The 19,292-nt window shown below is 39.3% G+C and overlaps 2 protein-coding genes across 2 annotated transcripts in view; both read right to left on the bottom strand.

Annotated features, from left to right (window-relative positions):
* Positions 1 to 13,268, bottom strand: part of znhit6 (zinc finger HIT-type containing 6) — a 59,113-nt gene extending 45,845 nt beyond the window's left edge. The window contains exons 1-5 of the mRNA XM_022677289.2: positions 12,818 to 13,268; positions 9,237 to 9,302; positions 8,608 to 8,714; positions 7,417 to 7,505; positions 7,210 to 7,313 (exon numbers count right to left, since the gene is read on the bottom strand). Coding sequence (XP_022533010.2) covers positions 7,210 to 7,313; positions 7,417 to 7,505; positions 8,608 to 8,714; positions 9,237 to 9,302; positions 12,818 to 12,909 — 458 coding nt within the window. The 5' untranslated portion in view covers positions 12,910 to 13,268. The remainder of the gene's footprint in view (positions 1 to 7,209; positions 7,314 to 7,416; positions 7,506 to 8,607; positions 8,715 to 9,236; positions 9,303 to 12,817) is intronic.
* A 1,984-nt stretch (positions 13,269 to 15,252) lies between these two features.
* The window catches only part of LOC103023419 (collagen alpha-1(XXIV) chain), a 193,438-nt gene continuing 189,398 nt past the window's right edge, over positions 15,253 to 19,292 (bottom strand). The window contains exon 60 of the mRNA XM_022677290.2: positions 15,253 to 18,488. Coding sequence (XP_022533011.2) covers positions 18,342 to 18,488 — 147 coding nt within the window. The 3' untranslated portion in view covers positions 15,253 to 18,341. The remainder of the gene's footprint in view (positions 18,489 to 19,292) is intronic.

Below are 19,292 nucleotides of genomic sequence, written 5' to 3' on the forward strand. Positions count from 1 at the left end.
ATAGTTTGATAATATAATAATGAAAAATAAACTTATACATTTAATATATAAAAATATATAAATATAAATAAATAAGATAAAATAAAAATACTGTGATATACAGTAAAAACGTCAGAATCTTGAAAAATACCGTGATGTATATTTTTGATCATACCATGCAGCACTACCCATCACTAGTAATACACTCAACTTTATATTTTATATATAAAAAATAAAATCCGTAAGTAAAATTTTAAAAATCAAAAGAAAAAAATTGAATGTTGCAAATTCAAAAGAGAAAAAAACATATGGTCAATATATATATATATATATATATATATATATATATATATATATATATTTTTTTTTTTTTTTTTTTTTAAATACACTTGGTTAACTTATTATCCTTTGTAGTTATTTAAAAAATATTACTGTTTGATTTTTGCAAGTCTTTATTTTTGGGGTTTTGTGAATTTTCTGTGATTTTTTTTCTGTTGCGGTTAGCAGCAGGGTACAGGTCGATAATACTCACCTTTGAACAACTAAAGAGCTAGTGCTTAGCGGCTAATGCTAATGCTGCTAATTACAGTACAAGTTTTTCCTTTAAATGTGTTAGCTATATTAGCCATTAGCCTCATGACTCCAGTGCAAAACTAAAGAAGCAAACTTATATTGTTTCAACTGCTAGACAGGCTAAACCCTGCTATTCAATCACAGATATTCTTTTCCTCATAGGAACAAACAAACAATTACACACACAAACCTCACACTAGGGGTCGAGCTTAAAAGGCCGCAGCCAGTAATGAAGTGTGTGTGTCTATGTGTCTCTGGCTGCATGATTATGTGGAGAAGCATCTGTAGCCACTGCAGCTCTAACATCTGCTTTTTATATTATGTACTCGGTACATTCTGAAACTGCTGCTGCTGCTGAGAGCCATCCTACACCTCTCCCGACCCACTTCTCTGCACCCAGAAGCTCTAATCCGGGTCTAAATTACCCTGTCAGCAGGGATTTTCTATTAAAAGTCAGTTTTAGCTGTAGGCCCGAAGAGGAATTTCAGCTCGGAACATCGCAGCGAGAAGTGTTTCTGACAGCAGCTCACGCCAGTGCTATTCTGGGAAAACTGACGGAAAATGAACAGAGGGCTTCTAGCGTTTCGAGAACAGTATTTTTGCCAGCAGCACGTGCGCTAGTACACGTGTGCTAACGTCGGCCTTTCTCTGATTTATTCTCTGCGCTTCTTCGATGACCCTGCCTGCTGTAAAAACACCGCAAAACTCGGCACAGCCTCGGCAGACGCAGCTTTCCGATGTGATCGATGAGTCAAAGCAGGATTTGGCCACACTAGGACTGCTCCTGCTGTGTGACGGTACGGAATTCTCATCGCTGGGCTGCACAGAGTAAACATACTCTTACCATGCACTCACACTTAAACAACGGTTCTCTAAGGGTTCTTTAGTACAGTATTAGTTAGATTTTTTGGAGAACTGTCTATACATTCTACACCATCACCGCCCATATACTTCTCTGCTTCCTTTACATTAGAAATACAAAGTCACATTACATAAACAATCCATCCACTAGAGGGCAGAGCAGAGTCAACAACTGAGAGTAACAACTATGGCAGAAGGAGTGCAAATAAACTGTGGTTATGCAATTAACTACTTTACATTGTTTAGTGTCTTCCAGCTGACTAAGACTCTTCTAATATAAACTGACGATCACTGGTTTGAATTTCAGGTAGTGTTGTTTCTCCATCAGCAGCCAGAGTCTGGATGGGTACAGTAAGGGTTCCTCTCTAACCTCTCTGTAATATTGTAATGTAATATTGGTCTGCACAGATGTCTGTTAGCTGGTGTATCAGTGCTGAGTTGCTGCACTTTCCTTTGAGTGTGCTGTGATGCCTTCCAGTGATGCTGCATCAGGGGAAGTTTAAAAAGAGGCGGAGTCTGACTTCACCCTCCTTGGGGCATTACTTGTTAAATATAACAAAACTAAGAGTCAGTCTAACAGTAAAATATTTCAAATTAAGTTCAACAGTTATAGGTTGTCTGGAGTATAGGGTGGGACCAAAAATTTATATTGTGATATATTGTATCGTATTCAATTGTGATACATTATTAAAAAATGGCGTCAAATATATGTATTTTATTGAAACACAGAAGCTCTAAACTCATGACCCTTAATCTGCTTCATTATTCTACGTGGTGGCGCTGTAATCAAATGAATAGTGTAAATCTGCGGTGAAGAAAATTGGTGGTGAAATTCTGTGAAACGGGAAATGATAAATCCATAATTCCTGATATTTATATTATACTGCCTATGAAACAGTCTGATTACTTACAGTATTTACTAGGGCTGTGAATCTTTGGGAAGTAAGAGCACTGTCGCGCGGAGAGCTCACCTACTGTCGCGCGGCGCTTTTTTTTTTTTTTTTTTTTTTTTTTTTTAACTGTACTGCGAAGCTCACCTACTGTCGCGTGGAGCTTTTTAACTGTACCGCGGAGCTCACATACTGTTTTTTTTTTCTCTGCGAGACAGGTTTAAGCTTGACGAGAAATATTGTCACGTTTTAATCTCGCGAGCCACGTGCCACTCGTCTCGTCACACGTATCACGCAGTATTACAGTATCGTGATATAGTTATCATGGGCAACACTCTGTGATGTGTGTGTGTGTGTGTGTGTGTGTGTGCTCACTGCAGCTGTAATAAAATCTGGCTAAAGCTCGGACTCCCAGAGAAGATTTACACACATTAGAGCTGGCGTTCAGCGCGTGAGTGTGTGTACGTGTGACATCAGCGGCGGGTCTCCAGCTGTGTGTGTCGCTCTCTGCTGTGCGTCGGTGAGTCTGTCTGCACAATTTCACAACAACTTCATTCACTACACACACACACACACACGCACGCACACGCACACACACACAGAGAGACATGAATGGCGTCTTTGTGCCATTTCCCTCCCTGCACTGTGTGATGAGGTGCGGAGTGTTTTTCTCTCAGTGATGGAGAAGCTGGACTGGGAGGAGATCAGGACACAGACAGGCGGAATTGTCCTGAACCCTCTAGAACTTTAATACAACACCCTTCCTCGCTAGAACACTCATTGGCAGCTTTATTGGAAACCCCTACCTTGTCCTTCCATTCCTACCTTGCCACTTTATTGGAAACAGCTACTTTGTGCTTCCACCGATTGGTTGATTTGTTGGAAACACACAAACTGTACTTCTAAAAACTGGTTACTTTATTTGAGATATAAATTTATAACTTCCAAACTGGGGCCACTTTATTGGAAACCCCTAGGTTATACTTTCAGAAACAGCAACCTTCTGCTTTCACACACTGAAGACTTATTAGAAACACCTACTTCGAACATTCTCTCACTGGCCACTTTATTAGAAACACCTACTTCGAACATTCTCTCACTGACCACTTTATTAGAAACACCTACTTCAAACATTCTCTTACTGGCCACTTTATTAGAAACAGCTACTTGAAACATTCTCTCACTGGCCACTTTATTAGAAACACCTATTTTGAACATTCTCTCACTGGCCACTTTATTAGAAACACCTACTTCAAACATTCTCTCACTGGCCACTTTATTAGAAACACCTACTTCGAACATTCTCTCACTGGCCACTTTATTAGAAACACCTACTTCGAACATTCTCTCACTGACCACTTTATTAGAAACACCTACTTCAAACATTCTCTTACTGGCCACTTTATTAGAAACAGCTACTTGAAACATTCTCTCACTGGCCACTTTATTAGAAACACCTACTTGAAACATTCTCTCACTGGCCACTTTATTAGAAACACCTACTTCAAACATTCTCTTACTGGCCACTTTATTAGAAACACCTACTTCGAACATTCTCTCACTGGCCACTTTATTAGAAACACCTACTTTGAACATTCTCTCACTGGCCACTTTATTAGAAACACCTACTTCAAACATTCTCTTACTGGCCACTTTATTAGAAACACCTACTTCGAACATTCTCTCACTGGCCACTTTATTAGAAACACCTACTTTGAACATTCTCTCACTGGCCACTTTATTAGAAACACCTACTTCAAATATTCTCTCACTGGCCACTTTATTAGAAACACCTACTTTGAACATTCTCTCACTGGCCACTTTATTAGAAACACCTACTTTGAACATTCTCTCACTGGCCACTTTATTAGAAACACCTACTTCAAATATTCTCTCACTGGCCACTTTATTAGAAACACCTATTTTGAACTTTCTTTCACTGGCCACTTTATTAGAAACACCTACTTCAAACATTCTCTCACTGGCCACTTTATTAGAAACACCTACTTTGAACATTCTCTCACTGGCCACTTTATTAGAAACACCTACTTCAAACATTCTCTCACTGGCCACTTTATTAGAAACACCTACTTTGAACATTCTCTCACTGGCCACTTTATTAGAAACACCTACTTCAAATATTCTCTCACTGGCCACTTTATTAGAAACACCTATTTTGAACATTCTCTCACTGGCCACTTTATTAGAAACACCTACTTCAAACATTCGCTCACTGGCCACTTTATTAGAAACACCTACTTCGAACATTCTCTCACTGGCCACTTTATTAGAAACACCTACTTCAAACATTCTCTCACTGGCCACTTTATTAGAAACACCTACTTTGAACATTCTCTCACTGGCCACTTTATTAGAAACACCTACTTTGAACATTCTCTCACTGGCCACTTTATTAGAAACACCTACTTCAAATATTCTCTCACTGGCCACTTTATTAGAAACACCTATTTTGAACATTCTCTCACTGGCCACTTTATTAGAAACACCTACTTCAAACATTCTCTCACTGGCCACTTTATTAGAAACACCTACTTCGAACATTCTCTCACTGGCCACTTTATTAGAAACACCTACTTCGAACATTCTCTCACTGAACACTTTATTAGAAACACCTAACCTGTGCTTCCATACAATAGCCATTTTAACAGAAACATCTATTGTTCACTTCTATTCACTGGCCACTTTATTGGAAACCTTTACTTCATCCTCCCTCTCATTGGCTACTTTATTAGAAACCTCCACCTTGAGCATCCAATTACTGGCCACTTTATTAGAAACACCTACTTCAAACATTCTCTCACTGGCCATTTTATCAGAAACACCTATTGTGTACTTCCATTCACCGGCCACTTTATTGGAAACCCTCATCTTAAACTTCCACACACTGGCCTTTTTATTAGAAACCTTTACTTCATCCTCCATCTCATTGGCTACTTTATTAGAAACCTCCACCTTGAGCATCCAATTACTGGCCACTTTATTAGAAACAACAAGATAAACTTCCACAAACTGGCCACTTTTTAACAAAAAAAAAAAAAAACCCACCCTGCTTTATTCTCCCTTACATTGGCCACTTTATTAGAAACACCCACCATGCACTTCCCCTGACTGGCCACTTTATGAGAAACACCTATAGAGATTCTTTAGCTATGCTGCATTTAAGCAGTAAAAACATAGAATAGGGTTAAATGATTATTATTCCTGCACAGGTACCAAGTTATTATTGCTGTAAAATAAAGTGAAAACAAAAGTGAACACTTGAACTCAGCTCTGTGTCAGTGTGTGTTGGGGCTGGTGTTAAGTGATGTCATGTGGCAGTAACATGTGACGGCCAGCGGGGAGTTAAAACACAGTTAGAGGGTGGGCACAGTCTCGTGAGGTTTGTTTTCAAGAGCCACATCAAGTAAGAGGTTCTGTGTGTGTGTGTGTGTGTGTGTGTGTGTGTGTGTGTGTGTGTGTGTAAAACCACAGGTCTGAAGCACCAGTGAAGCTGCAGTGTGTACATCCACAGCATCTGCCTGCCCTGAGGTACCAGAGCGCCACCCAGTGGGCCAAACCTTAAACTGCTTGCCCTGCTGCTGAGCGTGCAATAAACACTCAACCTAAAAACCACTAGATTGCATTTGACTGTTCTTAAAAAAAACAATAATGATAATCATAATAGTATATAGTGCAGTGAAAATATTTATACCTTGATTTTCTGTGCATTTATTCTCAATAAATTAACAAAGCAAAATCATAATAATGCATAAAAGGGACAGAGAGCCCTGTATGAAAACACTGTATGAAAAAATGCAAAAGCAAAGCATCCCCAAACCATTATACTACTGCCACCATGCTTCACAGTTTTTGCTTTAAAAGACATTGACAAGTTTTTTTTTTTTTTTTTTTTTTTTTTTTTTAACTAGGGCTGCACCAATGACTATTTTATAGGTCAACTAATCTGTCCATTATTTTTTTATCAGTTGATTAGTAAACAATTATTTTCTGTTGTTGCAACTGTGAACCTGCTGTCCAGGCCCAGCCTTAACATAACATTAACTGCTCTAGAGTTCATTTTGGGACTGGGATAGACAACCTGGTCTCACAGGTCTTGGTGGGACTATTTTGCTTCACACATGTAAATGAAATTATTGTATTCTTACCTGCCTTAGAGTCTAATATAGTCCATTTTTTTGCACTATAAGGTTCACACTAGTAAGGAACAAGGGTGTCGCCACATTTTCCTTCTAATTAAGTAAAGCTAAGGTAAGTAAACAAAACTGTAAGTCTTAAAAAAAACATTTTCTTTTAAAGTCTGGACGCTGGAGATTAGCATTAGCCGCTAACCACTAGTACTAGCCCGCCCGACAGCACTACACTGAGAACCCCTGAGTGTTCCTAAAAAAAAGTTAGAGTGACATAAGCTAGCAGTCCGTCCAACGTACCGTGTTTTAACACGGTGCACATGCACAGGCTACAGTCTGATATACTCACCTCTAAACAGCAAAAGATCTAGAGCTAGCACTTAGGGTGGTAAGCGGTACTGCTCCAGCAGTTCTAGCTGGGGTTAGCAGCAGACTACAGGCTGATAATACTCACCTCTGAATTACGAAAGAGCTAGCGCTTAGCACAGTTAGCGGCTAATGCTAATGATGCTCCAGCTTTGATGCTTGGTTGCATTAACTTCACTGAAACTCCTGTATAACGCTGTACTTTAGTGGAGTGGCTTTACTGCTCCTTAATACCTGACTGGTGGAATTTATACATAAGCTGTAAATTAAAGGATTTTAAGTGCACCTTATAGTGCGAAAAATACGGTAATTGAACTGAAGCCGAACAAAAAAACACCAAAACACATTTCTCTGGAGAGCTTGCTGAATTGTATATGAGATATCACACTCACGATTTATTGTAGCCAGACGTGTTCTCCTTGTGTCTGGAGAAGGATCTGGGGAGGAGTCTCAGGTTTACTTTAGCTGCAACTGCATTCTTATTCAGCAGCTTCTTCTAAAGAGAGAGAGAGAGAGAGAACGAGAGAAACTGTAAATAATGCTCGTTTGTATTAATTATTCAGTAAATGGTGAAGTGTGGGTGCAGTTGGAGGACTCACTGGGTTAGTGGTGTGAGAGGGGGTGTGCAGGATGGTGTCTCTGATGGGTTTGTCTGCTACACGTGCCGTTTCTTCCAGGTACCTGTAGTCTGAAAGGGACAGGGTCTGCATTACAATTCCCATCACCTGTACTTTAAACTGGAACTTCTGCGATAGGTTACACAACTGCACAAAAACAAAAGTATTCATACCCATTGGACGTTTTCACATTTTGTCACCTTATTTTCTTTTTTTTTTAGATTTTAAATGATAGACCAACATAAATCAACACATTATTTTGAAGCGGAACAAAAATTATACTTGGATTTTAAAATCTGAACCAAAAGTATTTAACCCTCTTTACTCTGAACCCTCTAAATAAAATCCAGTACAATCAATTGCCTTAAGAAGTCACTTTTTAATTTTAATTTTATTTAGTTAATAGAGTCCAGCTGTGTGTAATTTATACACCTTTTCTGTGAAAGCGTCAGTGTTTTGTAACCCTAACCCTTTAAGACCAGGGAACTCATCAGACAGGTCAGAGATAAAGTTGTGGAGAAGAAGATTAAAGCAGGGTTCAGTTATAAAAACATATCCCAAGCTTTAACCATCCCAAGGAGCACTGTAGAATCTTTTATCCAAAAATAAAAAAAGTATTTTACACCTGCAAACCTATCAAGAAATGGCCCAAACTTACAGATTAAGCACTGGAGGGCATCAAGTTGTGCACTCCAAAACATCATGCTGTGGGCATGCTTTTGTTCAGCAGGGACAGGGAAGCTGGTCAGAGTTGATGGGAAGAAAAAAAAAAAAAAAAGAACACACCCAAGTTGTTCTTCAGTTGTTCTTCAAAAATTATTGTATTATTGAGTTATTCTGCATTGCAGCTGTAATTGCAGTAAAAGGTGGCGCTACTGTAGTATTGATATGGGGGCTGAATACTTCTGCACGTCACACTTTTCAGATTTTTTTTAATAAAAAATAAAAAATAAAGAGACATGTCATTTTTGTTCCAATTCATGGTTATATGCTCCATTTGTTGGTCTATCACTTAAAAAAAATAAATAAATAAATAAATAAATAAATAAGTAAGTTGTTAAATTAAGTGATTATAATGTGACAAAATGTTAAAAAGTTCAAGGGGTATGAATATTTTTGCAAAGCAAAATTAAATCATTTATTTTAGATTTTTTTATTTATATATGCAGTCACCATTAAGCAGGTTGATTTCGCTGAATTGAGACAGAACCACGAAGGCGGTCTTGTCCCGAACGCCGCTGCAGCCTGACTGGAGTTTATGCCTCTTCACACAGGGCAGACTGCACAGATCCATCAATACAGTCAGTACACTTCACATTTCTGCTTCACTTCAGGTCTAGCATATGATCTAAAACACTACAAAATTAATTAACTGCAAGCTGAACAAAGGTAAGCAGTAAGCAAATGGAACTTTTACGGAAATAACATTAAAAAATAATATTAAAAATATATATATGATAATAATTATGTGTAAACTGCATTAAAAGGCAAGGGGAGGCATTTTTGAGTCAATAGTTAAAAGTAAATTCAGAATGTCTTAAAGACTCTTAAAAACAACTAAAAAAATGCTAAAAAAATAATAGGAGTTCTTCCTTTTAGAGGAATTAAAGATAAAACATATCAGAGTGCACTGAGTACAGTTTTCTACACCTTTAAAAGATTCTTGGAAACTGATGGAAACTGAAAAGGTCAGACTCAAATTATGAGTGTTCTAAAACTTTTGACCTGTAGTGTGTATGCAGCAAAAAATAACTATATTACAGCTCAGTACAGACAGACCCAGAGCAATAGAGAAACCTTACCTGCAGGAAAACTTCAGGCAGTTTGGACACCTGTACTTCGCCTCTTCATTTTCACACACATCACAGCTGTGAAAGAACAGAGAACACTGATCACACTCTGCTCCTCTTTAATTAACTTAATTACACCAAAATACAAGGGTCAGGTACTGAGGTAACGGTTACAAGGGTTAAGGGAGACACTTAATAATTAAGACAATAATAATTAATTAATACTAATATTACTAATTAATTAATAATATTACTATTTGTGGGAAGCGCCTTTCACCTATAATACTTTACCCAGCCCATAGTTTACCCTTTCCAGCACTTTACCCAGCCCAGCACTTTACCCTGCCCAGCACTTTACCCTGCCCAGTACTTTACCCTATCCAGCACTTTATCCAGCCCAGCACTTTATCCAGCCCAGCACTTTACCAAAAACAGCACTTTATCCAGCCCAGCACTTTACCAAAAACAGCACTTTACCCAGCCCAGCACTTTACCCTATCCAGCACTTTATCCAGCCCAGCACTTTATCCAGCCCAGCACTTTACCAAAAACAGCACTTTACCCAGCCCAGCACTTTACCCTATCCAGCACTTTATCCAGCCCAGCACTTTATCCAGCCCAGTACTTTACCCTATCCAGCACTTTATCCAGCCCAGCACTTTACCCAGCCCAGCACTTTACCAAAAACAGCACTTTACCCTATCCAGCACTTTACCCAGCCCAGCACTTTACCCTATCCAGCACTTTATCCAGCCCAGCACTTTACCCAGCCCAGCACTTTATCCAGCCCAGCACTTTATCCAGCCCAGCACTTTATCCAGCCCAGCACTTTACCTTATCTAGCACTTTATCCAGCCCAGCACTTTACCTTTTCTAGCACTTTATCCAGCCCAGCACTTTACCCTACCCAGCCCTGCACTTTACCCTATCCAGCACTTTACCTTATCTAGCACTTTATCCAGCCCAGCACTTTACCCTACCCAGCCCTGCACTTTACCCTATCCAGCCCTGCACTTTACCTTATCTAGCACCTTATCCAGCCCAGCACTTTACCTTATCCAGCACTTTACCCAGCCCTGCACTTTACCTTATCTAGCACTTTACCCTACCCAGCCCTGCACTTTACCCTATCCAGCACTTTATCCTGCCCTGCACTTTACCATATCCAGCACTTTATCCAGCCCAGCACCTTACTCTATCCAGCACTTTATCCAGCCCAGCACCTTACTCTATCCAGCACTTTATCCAGCCCAGCACTTTATCCAGCCCAGCACTTTATCCAGCCCAGCACTTTATCCAGCCCAGTAGGGGTGGGCGATATGGCCCTAAAATAATATCACAATATTTCATGGTATTTACGCGATAACGATACTCTTGGCGATATGACGAAATACTGAATTAAAAAAATTATTTCAAGAATACACTAGTGCAACAAAATGAATATTACATTTTCTTTTTGCATGTGATGTGATATGGCACACCCTTAACTGAGATTTTATAAAATACCAAAAATTACTCAGATTTGTAACAAAAGTCAATGATCCAGAATGTCATGGTACTAATAATGTGTTCTACATATCTCCATATATCCAGGATTAAAGTAAAATAAATGATACTGGACAGATATAATCTGTTTCTAGTAGATATAAAATGGGAAATGAGAACAGTGTAAAATTTTCTTTTGCTAAAAACAGCATAAATGTAGTACCCTGATGTGATAATTGGGGATGGGTGATATGGCACGATATTTCAGGGTATAATATCGCTCACGATATTGAAAAAATTGGCGGTATTATCGCGGACCATACGATATGGCACACCCCTAAAGCCCAGCACTTATCAAGCCCAGCACTTTACCCAGCCCACTACTTTACCCTATCCAGCACTTTATCCATCCCAGCACTTTATTTAACCCAGCACTTTACCCTACCCAGCCCTGCACTTTACCCTATCCAGCCCTGCACTTTACCTTATCTAGCACCTTATCCAGCCCAGCACTTTACCTTATCCAGCACTTTACCCAGCCCTGCACTTTACCTTATCTAGCACTTTACCCTACCCAGCCCTGCACTTTACCCTATCCAGCACTTTATCCTGCCCTGCACTTTACCATATCCAGCACTTTATCCAGCCCAGCACCTTACTCTATCCAGCACTTTATCCAGCCCAGCACCTTACTCTATCCAGCACTTTATCCAGCCCAGCACTTTATCCAGCCCAGCACTTTATCCAGCCCAGCACTTTATCCAGCCCAGTAGGGGTGGGCGATATGGCCCTAAAATAATATCACAATATTTCATGGTATTTACGCGATAACGATACTCTTGGCGATATGACGAAATACTGAATTAAAAAAATTATTTCAAGAATACACTAGTGCAACAAAATGAATATTACATTTTCTTTTTGCATGTGATGTGATATGGCACACCCTTAACTGAGATTTTATAAAATACCAAAAATTACTCAGATTTGTAACAAAAGTCAATGATCCAGAATGTCATGGTACTAATAATGTGTTCTACATATCTCCATATATCCAGGATTAAAGTAAAATAAATGATACTGGACAGATATAATCTGTTTCTAGTAGATATAAAATGGGAAATGAGAACAGTGTAAAATTTTCTTTTGCTAAAAACAGCATAAATGTAGTACCCTGATGTGATAATTGGGGATGGGTGATATGGCACGATATTTCAGGGTATAATATCGCTCACGATATTGAAAAAATTGGCGGTATTATCGCGGACCATACGATATGGCACACCCCTAAAGCCCAGCACTTATCAAGCCCAGCACTTTACCCAGCCCACTACTTTACCCTATCCAGCACTTTATCCATCCCAGCACTTTATTTAACCCAGCGCTTTACCCTATCCAGCACTTTACCCAACAACGCACAAGCAGAAGCACAAACATTGATTGCAACATGCTCATGCACCGCCATGTTGGCATCTGAATCTCCTTGGTAACGAGAGTCTCGTGCATGGTGGCGGTGTAATCAGTCTGTTTATAATCTGCTCCCACTTTAACAGGCCTGTAGAGTATCCAATCAGGGGTTAGAACTGGTCAGATTAGTTTGTAGGGTTAGTTTGGGGTTAAAGCTGAGGGGTTAGTCAGTAAGGGGTTAAGATGTGTCCGGTTATCCAGGCTAACCTAGCTAAAAAAAAGCCCCGCGTGCTCGGTGTTAGATAGAGGCTGTTTTAAGAGTTAGCTATGCTAGGCTAGGCTAGGTAACTGAGTTGTAGTTTATATAAGGATTAGCTAAGCGTATTTTGTCATTAAATATCGTTTATATTTCTAAACCGATTAATTTTTAATGTAAACCGGATTAATCCGGATTCTTCCTAAAATAACTTACTGAACTTTATAAAGATGTAACTTTATTAGTTCAAGTTACTGTTTGTTGTGTTAAAGCCACGCGCCCTTTTTTTACACCCGTATTCCGCCTATCTGCGCTGTGATTGGCTGAACAGTCCATACCCACTCAGCACTGATCCGAGTCGGCTATAGCAGAGCGACACAAGCTCTTAGCCAATCAGAGAGCGGCTCTGTCTGAAAACAGGTGGTAAATAAAGTAAGAGAGTTACCAGGTGAGCGAGATCTTCCTCTTTACCCCGCGAGACTCCGCCGTACCGTCCGCGCGCTCATCCGCCGCACTGTCCCCCTTCACACACAGCATCCTCCGCACACTCCACACACACTCTAACAGCTCCTCTGCTCCACACACACACTCTTAACAGTGGGCACACACTCCACACACACAAACACACTGTGGTCGCTATCCTCTGACGCCGCACGTGGACGCCTGCCGTATTCCTGCCACAACTGTCGTGATTAGAGCACACAGGTCCAATCAGCTGTTCCCAGAGCTGATCTTTCCCCTAACCCTGTCTCTGCAGTTTAGTTTAACCAGCACAGCAGACATAATATATAATAGTAATTATAGTAATGTGCATGTGTAATTTACTATGAGCATGCAGTGCAATCACATACAGTAGACCCAGTAAACTCTTTTTATTTAATGTGTTTCTTTTTTGTTTTTGTAAATGCAATATAAATACATTAAAGCAGAGGTATTTTAGAAATAGAATGAAAGTTGGCCCGCTGTTAAGCAGGTTTTTATAATGTGACACTCAAAGTTTGAACGCTAGGTGTCAGAAACGGGCCAAAGAGTCTAAAAGCGGAGAGGGTGCGCATTTCTAGCGCAGAAAAACGGGGCAAAGAGTCGTAAAAGTTGCCGTAATTAAGGAGTTTAATATTAAGAGACATCATGAAATTAAACATCAATTTGAAAAATCTTAGTTTACACAACACTGTCAAAGATAAAGATAGTAAGTGAAGTAAAATGGTGTGTAAATGAAATAATCAGGATAAATGTATTATTTAAAGTGGTATATTTCATTATTTGTTTTATTACAGAGTGTGACCCGTGACTTCAAATATATTTCTCCTAATGGCCCCCAACAAAAAAAAGTTTGGACACCCCTGCATTAAAGGAACTACAGGAACACATGCAAAAAATATTTAGTAAGCAAAAAGTGTTAAACGTGACAGCAGTCAAATGTAGTTGTAATTCCTACCCTGACCTTTGGGGGCAGTATTTTTTTTTCTTACCCCAGATGACAAGCCAGCCAAAAATGGAATCCATATGGTATCAATTACATTTAACCTTTTTTCACGGCCAAAACAAAGGTGTATTATTTTTTCTTTATTGTTTCACTATATTTATCTGGATTTCCAAGGACTATTTCAGCCCGACGTGGTGAGAATTATCCAATTATCCAAGACTGGAGAAACTTTTTTTTTTGAGTATGTTTTGTGCATTTATCAGTCAATTAGTTGTAGATATTTAGATTCTTCCAAGGAGCACATTTATCTTTGAGGACAGATCTGCACACTCTTGGTATTTTAATCTTGGTACTCTTCATGAGGAAGAGTCACCTGGAATAGTTTTCTCAGCGTCTTGAAGGAATGAGTTTCTGGAGGTGCTGAACAATAGTTGCTGCTTTTTCTTCACGCTGTGAAGCTCCAGCTCATCCCAATTAAATCACCTCAAATCACCATCTCAGTTCATCAGGTTTAGATCAGAGGATTGTGGAATATATAATATATAATATATAGGGTATTTTAAGCTGAATGTAAGGTGGACTCTTGTAATTCGGCAGATCTTGCCACTGGGGAGCGCTGAAGTAAGCAAACTATAATTCTTAAAAAAAAAAAACATTTTCTTTCAGACAAACAAGCGCTAGACATAAATCTATACAGATTTCTCTCCTAAAATGTTTTATTTGGGTAAGTAAAGAGCTTCTGTTTATTTACAGTATGCTGAAATGGCCGATAATGCAAAGCTTACAGCGCAACTAAAGCAGAGCAGCTATGGAACTATTTTAACCCACGGAGTGTTTATAACCAAACCAATCGCATTTTCTCGTCCTGTTTACCTAAAAATCTTTTAACTTTAGCCTTGTGCCTACGACCGCATCACAGCAGTGCCAATATGACACGTTATAGCACTCCCTCTCGTGGATTATTGCTTAATAATACCACAGTTAGTTCCGACCCTGCAATGTGATTGGCTGAAAGGCGTTTAGTGAGTGATATTATCAGCCAGTAATGCAATGTAACCGAAGCTCTCCATGTATTACTCTGCCACATACAGGTAACCTGGCAATGATGCAGCGCTTGCAAGCCAAATACAAACCAAATTTGATGTTATTTTACACCGCTGGGACACGCTAGATCCCATAGGCACAGTGCAGAAACACCATGTGTCCAATAGGCGGTGCAGGCAAAGAAGCGGTCCCACAAATAAGGTTAAAATTCTGACATTAAATTAACATTAATGTAAATGTTTGAATGGATGGGCTGAGGCTCTGCTACACACATTAATGCTTTTTTCAAGGATAATGATCACCCACACACATTCCTTCACTTATAATAATAATAAAAATAATAAAAAAACAGAAAGAATCAGGTAAAATAAGAGAAAATTAGAGAGAAGAATTAATAATCAGGTCAACAGTGGGATTAAAACAGATTTATTTAATGTATATTTACACTTCTGGCACAATGCTCCTACAGTCTTTTCACTGCAGTATAAGTTAAACGGTGGAAGCTGTGAGAAACACGGTCTGAATCTGGCCTTCGCTTAGCTGCCAGCGCACAACAGTACATTATCAAACAAACCCCTGTGAGAATATATATATATATATATACATACAATTTATTTCAACGTTTTTTTTTTTACATAAATAATCATTTGGGCTAAATGTTTAATTGAGCAGATAGATCTCTGACAGAGATAGTATTATAATTTATGGGAGTACAGCCACTTGGAGAAGAACAAAAGATAATATAAATAAACAAACACTATATTGTCAAAATATACACAGGCAAAAAAAAAAATAAAGTAAATGATTAACTAGCTGTGTCGAGCGCAGCACCACGGAGGAGAACCTGACCCTTCCAGAGAAGTCACATACAGATATTTCCAAATTATCTCCGGCTGAATTTAATTTTTTCACGTTAACTACAAAATATTGCTTAACCAGCAGGAACTGGACGTCAATTTGATGTTATATTTTCATTTGAATTAATAGTTTAAATCTGATTTACCTAAAAACCCAATGTTGGATTTACACCAAGCAACAATGTTAAAAAAATTAAACATTTAAAAAATCCAATTAAAAAAAAAAAAAAAAAAAACCAGCTCAGCATCTAATGATGGTTGCAGCATGTTTGGTACATCCATAGCTGATGTAATGATGCTGAACAGACTTTAGGTGTCAGAACTTCAAGTTTCGTTGTAACGCTGTAGGATGTAACGCTGAAATAATGGGTTTTATTATTAAACCCTTATGAAATATTCAATAGGCATCACATGTGACATTTGGAAAATGATGGCTTTTGTTTATTTCACATCACAACCATCCTCAAACTGACGCTGAGATTAGACAATAAATCACAACCTGCAATAAACCAAAATACTAATTCTACTGGCGGCGATGAACTGCATCTGTCTGATCTGGAAGGGCAGCAAAGTTCATAAAACTGTAAATAAAGCTAATCAAAAAAACAATGTATTGACACAATATTAAAATTACATATAAATAAGGTTCTGAATGGATTTAAGGACCGATTAGAACAATAGCACCCTCATGGTAGGCGTGGCTCTGGTATAGCCAGTACACACAAACGGCCGGGCACAGGCGGCCGCCCCTCGCAGGCGGGACCTGTAGGAGGTAGAGCACCATCTGTAGAGACAGACGAGTCCAGACTGAGCCTTGCTTCACTCTGTAAGAGCGACTGTTGAAAGGAAAACCTGCAGTAAAATACATTTACAAGCTCCACCCACAGGATATTGCACTCTTAGCACTGGTTCAGTGACGTGTTTCCCAGTAATCATATCTGGAGTTACCAAACACTGCCCAGTCACTTACATAGTATGTGTGTTTAACTGTAAACCCGCAGTTAACATTAAAAAAAAAACAATGACTGCATGCTTATATGGGTTTATTCTAATTTTATATAGAGTTAAAATACCTGCTGAATACTAAATTTACTTTTATTTGGGTTTTTTTCTAAAGTTTTATAGACTTAATTACACTTTAATTAATTAAGGCACTTTTCTCGACCATTGATTTTAATTTATTTGGGTTTTAGATTTGTTTTATGTTATTGCTAAGAAGCAGCCAAATGCAGGCGACAAGTGGTCCAGTGGTCTAAAGCGCTGCCACTACGAGCAGGAGGTCGCAGGTTCTAACCCCCACTCATGCAGCTTACCGGCACGCAGAGGGAGCAAAATGGCCTTGCTCCCTCCGGGTGGGTAGATGGCGCTCTCTCCCCACATCACTAACGAGTGATGTCTGCAGCACAGGGCATCTGTGAGCTGTTGTATCAGAACCGAGTCGCTGCGCTTTCCTCCAAACGCGCTGGCTGCTACTCAGCAATGCTGTTTTTTTTACATGTATCGGAGGAAACATGTGTTAGTCTTCACCCTCCTGGTGTGTTGGGACATTAGTAGTGATAAGGGGGAGTGCTAATGAGTGGGTTGGGTAATTGGCTGAGCAAAATTTTGCTAAATGCATTCTGGGTATTGTAGTTAGAGAGCAGTGGTGAATAAAGGCAGAACAGTGCAGTGTAGGGTAACTCCAGGATGGGGAAGCTACTACTGTCCAGTGACAAGATCTTTAATTACAGGTTTACAGGATCCACTGATTTAGTGGAAGGAGCTATATAACTGGGTATTAGGGTCTTGGGTTTTATCCAATCAGGGCCAGGACTGGAATATGTTTGTGAATTAGCCAATAAAATCACAATTACACAATTGTTACAGGTTATAATTAATGTAAAAAAAAAAAAAAACACTGGTTTGAAAGACTCTTGACTCTTGGACTCTATAAAGGCTGTGTTCACACTAGGCACTGGATTTTCAGAATTTCAATCTAGTTTTTTTTAAAGCAGTCAGTAAGCCTTTTTATAATAATATAAAACCAAAAGTGTTTAAAGTGTTGTGGTGTGGTACATTTTAACCATTACAACCCTGTTATCAGAGGATTCTGCCCTTGATCTGATAGAATCACTAGCTTAGCTAGTTATCTAAAATAAACGCATTATTATAAATGTATTATTATTATTATTATTATTGTTTATTTATAATAATAAATGAACAGAGGTACATTACACAGCATTACTCTGGCTGTGGCTCTTAAACAGTAGAGATATAAAACCATGATCTGTTCTTGGAAGTTCTCACTGGCTGGCTAAGCTACAACCTGATTGGTCTAGACCAGACTGCCTAGTGTGAACACAGCCCAGCATCAGCACCGAATCGACACAGGCAGAAAGCCGTTTTCCCCAGTAAATGCTGGCACACAGTTCTACCTCTGTCTAGCACTCTTTTAGAGCGAGCTCTGCACGACTTGTGCTTTTCTGGACAAGTCAGCTGTCACTCAAACCCGGGGATCTCCCTGCCCCGGTCAGGCTTCCACAACCCCCCACAGGGTGACCCTCTGCATCCTGAGGGGAGGAGCACCTCGGTCCTCTGTGGCCGTACTTTGGGAGCGGCCGTCGGGGAACGCAAGTCCTTCAGTGATTTATTTCGTGGGCGGCTCACAGGAAACAGACTGGGCCCACCTCCAGGTGGCGCTGGTCACCAGCTTGATGTGGCTGGAGGCCCTGGATGTTCACGATAGGGAGCTGAGCAGGGTCCTCAGCCTGGAGGAGGAAGCGAGACTGCTGCCAGCGGCCATCACGAACCTGAACGTCAAATTCAAATTTCGATTAGTATTAGCAATTAATTATAATTGTTGATCAAAGGTCAAATACAGAACCATTTTTTTAAAAAGATTTTCATTCATTTTGCTTTTGATTTAACATTAAATAAGTATATAACACTAAATAAGTAGATTTTTTTTTTATTAAATATATTTTTCTCATCTTTTAAAGGAAAATCTACTGTATTTTTGGCTTTTATAAGGCACACTTAAAATCCTTTCATTTTCCCATTTTCTTTTAATCCAGTGCATCTTATGTATGAATTTTACCAGTTAGGTTGTAAGGAGCAGTAAAGCCACTCGGTTAAAGGGCAGCATTATAAACGGCTCTTTCGCTGTTCAGAGGTGAGTCGGCTTGTAGTCCGCGTGTTTACCATGTTAAATCAAGCTATGTTTGACAAACCACTAGCTGATATCACCCTGGATTACCGTAACACTCAGGGTTCCTCAGTGTAGTGCTTTCGGGCGGCTTTAGTGAAAATCTGGAAATCTAAGCTTACTGTAAATAAATGGAAGCGCTTCACTCACCCAAAAAAAGAAAATCTTTTCAGGAGAGAAATCCTTGTAGATTAACATCCAGCACTTGTTTGACTTCGAAGTAATTTTTTTTTTTTAGAAAATACAGTTTTGTTTACTTAGCTTAGCTTAGCTTTACAGGGGCGGTGAGACCTGTTGAATCAGAATCCAAACATGGCGACACCCCTGCTCCTTACTAGCGTTGCATAATCCACTTCATAATCCGGTGCGCGGAAAATACGGTACTAAAAATTAGTTACTTAATGCAATT

Source organism: Astyanax mexicanus, chromosome 13, assembly GCF_023375975.1.
Source record: "Astyanax mexicanus isolate ESR-SI-001 chromosome 13, AstMex3_surface, whole genome shotgun sequence".
Classification (NCBI taxonomy): domain Eukaryota; kingdom Metazoa; phylum Chordata; class Actinopteri; order Characiformes; family Acestrorhamphidae; genus Astyanax; species Astyanax mexicanus.